Source organism: Procambarus clarkii, chromosome 8 (genome assembly GCF_040958095.1).
Source record: "Procambarus clarkii isolate CNS0578487 chromosome 8, FALCON_Pclarkii_2.0, whole genome shotgun sequence".
NCBI lineage: Eukaryota > Metazoa > Arthropoda > Malacostraca > Decapoda > Cambaridae > Procambarus > Procambarus clarkii.
Window position 1 is genome coordinate 47,471,023 of NC_091157.1, and position 3,282 is coordinate 47,474,304.

A 3,282-nucleotide genomic window follows, 5' to 3' on the forward strand; every position below is an offset into this window, starting at 1 on the left:
TTAACAGTAGTTAGAATAGAAGCAATTTTAAATGAGTAGGAACGAATAATATTACCGAAAAAAGGCGATAGTAAACAATTTAGACTATTGGCAGTAATAATGACTGGGTTAATACCTCTCATTATGATCAATACAACAGTCTTCATAGTAGCGAAGATAATGAAAATAACAAATAAAACTAAAAAAATAATAATAGTGAGGGATTGTGTTGATGATTAGAGTACATGAGGATGAAGAAGAAGAAACATATATGACATATTTTGTCATATGTGACATATTTTGTCTGTCTATATATGACCTAACTCTTCAACTTTCTGTTCCTGTCACTGATGTCACCAAGAGAAGACAGACTGTGCTCTGTTGTTAGAGCAAACGTGACAGTCCGTGTCACTTCTATGATGAAGCAACGGAGTTGATTGCAATGAATATGAAAATAGGAATTAAGCTGGAAGATGCAGACAGTAAACTCTGACGTCTGCGAGCTGATGACGTGTTCCTAATGGATGAGCCTCTGTCAGCTCTAGAGCTGAGGAGAACCTCCCTCAGACCCGAGGCTGAGGTGAGCCTCTGTCAGGTCCAAGGCTGAGGAAGCCTGCAGCTGAGACAGCAACACAGCTTGCACCTTGCAAGGGGAAAAAACAGCTGGAAAATTGGATATATAGAAGGAAAAAGACATGAAAAGAACTCCAAACGAATCTAAATGAATATGCAGGCTAGGAGACCGCAGCACGCAAGTCAGGAGGCCAGGAGACTGCAACACGGAAGCCAGGAGGCCAGGAGACTGCAACACGCAAGTCAGGAGGCCAGGAGACCGCAACACGCAAGCCAGGAGGCCAGGAGACTGCAACACGGAACACGGAAGCCAGGAGGCCAGGAGACCGCAACACGCAAGCCAGGAGGCCAGGAGACTGCAACACGGAAGCCAGGAGGCCAGGAGACTGCAACACGGAAGCCGCCAGGAGGCCAGGAGACTGCAACACGGAAGCCAGGAGGCCATGAGACTGCAACACGGAAGCCGCCAGGAGGCCAGGAGACTGCAACACGGAAGCCGCCAGGAGGCCAGGAGACTGCAACACGGAAGCCAGAAGGCCAGGAGACTGCAACACGGAAGCCAGGAGGCCAGGAGACTGCAACACGGAAGCCGCCAGGAGGCCAGGAGACTGCAACACGGAAGCCAGGAGGCCAGGAGACTGCAACACGGAAGCCAGGAGGCCAGGAGACTGCAACACGGAAGCCAGGAGGCCAGGAGACTGCAACACGGAAGCCAGGAGGCCAGGAGATCGCAACACGGAAGCCAGGAGGCCAGGAGACCGCAACACGGAAGCCAGGAGGCCAGGAGACCGCAACACGGAAGCCAGGAGGCCAGGAGACCGCAACACGGAAGCCAGAAGGCCAGGAGACCGCAACACGGAAGCCAGGAGGCCAGGAGACCGCAACACGGAAGCCAGGAGGCCAGGAGACCGCAACACGGAAGCCAGGAGGCCAGGAGACCGCAACACGGAAGCCAGGAGGCCAGGAGACCGCAACACGGAAGCCAGGAGGCCAGAGGACCGCAACACGGAAGCCAGGAGGCCTGGAGACTGCAACACGGAAGCCAGGAGGCCAGGAGACCGCAACACGGAAGCCAGGAGGCCAGGAGACTGCAACACGGAAGCCAGGAGGCCAGGAGACCGCAACACGGAAGCCAGGAGGCCAGGAGACCGCAACACGGAAGCCAGGAGGCCAGGAGACCGCAACACGGAAGCCAGGAGGCCAGGAGACCGCAACACGGAAGCCAGGAGGCCAGGAGACCGCAACACGGAAGCCAGGAGGCCAGGAGACCGCAACACGGAAGCCAGGAGGCCAGGAGACCGCAACACGGAAGCCAGGAGGCCACACAGCCACTGAAATCCCAACAGACACACGAGCACAACAGCAGGAACAAAAAAATCCACTCCAGGGAGCGCATACGGGGCAACAAAAGAATAGAAAAGCGATGAAATAATCATCCCTTCAGACGCACAGGGCGTAGCTAGCATGCCAGAGGCGGCCGATGGAAGGGAGATAGAAGGAAGCAGTTGATGTCAGTTGATGGTGTCCTGAAGGGACGTCAAAATGAAGCCTGGCTAGGGATGGTGTGGCGTGGGATGAGGGGGATAGAGAGAGAGATGGCCATGACGCACAGGGAATCATTAAGGATCAGAAACTACTTGAGTTGCCGGTAATGATCTCATTACGGGCCTTGTTAGGGGAATCATTTGTGCCTGGCTGACAGCCGCTAGGTGTCTCCAACCCCAGCTGGTTTCGGGGTGCGCCCCAATGGCTGAGCAGGAGGTGTGGTGAGCTAATGATGAGCCGCACCAGGCCTGCTTACTTTCCTAATGAGCTTTCTTGTCCCCCCGTGCAAGAAGCTAACTATAGCGCTCCTCTCACTCATACACACAGCTCCTCTACCATCACCACTTCTCCTCCTTCCCCTTCACTCACTGTTAATACACTCAACACCTGGCATTTGAAGTAGAAGTTGGTTTAATAAAGTGTTCCTATGTGTTGCTGAGATTATATAGCAACTCTGCATTTTTGCAAATAGATTTGAGTATGTTGGTTTTTGAAGGTAGTGATCCCTGCCAGGATTTGAAGGCCTTATTTTGATTTTGAGTGATTCTGAAACCTGTCGAATGAAGCTATGGTCTAAAGGTGAGAGGCCATGGTCTAGAGGTGAGAGGCCATGGTCTAGTGGTGAGGGACCGTGATCTAGAGGCGAGAGAGAGCGGAGAAATGAGATGAGAGTTCAATGCAGGCGATGAGTCACAATAACGTGACTGAAGAATGTTGACCAGACCACACACTGGAAGGTGAAGGGACGACGACGTTTTGGTTCGCCCTGGAGCATTCTCAAGTCGATGAATGACTTGATGATCGACTTGAGAATGGTCCAGGACGGACCAAAACGTCGACGTCCCTTCACCTTCTAGTGTGTGGGTCTGGTCAATATGAGAGTTCATTAACAAAACACAAATCACCGAGACCTAATCAGCATCCAAAGATTTACAACGGGAGAGGGGAAGCCTCCACCAGCAACCCCACAGAGAAAGCAGCCTGTTCTCTCTATTTACTACTCCCTTAAAAATGCAACTGTTTCCCCTAACCAGAAGCCTGCGAACCCAAACAACCCACCCAACCTAAAGAGGAAGATAAAGGTCAATACTATGATGCTTTGATTTATAGAAGCAAGTCGCATTTTTTAACGACTGGGTCAATTCCGTGCAAATTGCGACGTATTAGATTGAAGAATAGGTTCGG

General features: G+C 51.9%; 1 protein-coding gene across 1 annotated transcript; it reads left to right on the forward strand.

The window, feature by feature from the left end:
* The first annotated feature begins 700 nt into the window (after nucleotides 1–700).
* On the forward strand, nucleotides 701–1,984 carry LOC123759818 (mucin-22-like). Its single transcript, XM_045745076.2, has one exon. The coding sequence runs from the start codon at nucleotides 701–703 to the stop codon at nucleotides 1,982–1,984; it is 1,284 nt and encodes a 427-aa protein (XP_045601032.2).
* The last annotated feature ends 1,298 nt before the right edge of the window (nucleotides 1,985–3,282 follow it).

Bases quoted from the DNA above. Each gene is read 5' to 3' on its own strand.
- LOC123759818 (XM_045745076.2), top strand. From the start codon at position 701: ATGAATATGCAGGCTAGGAGACCGCAGCACGCAAGTCAGGAGGCCAGG.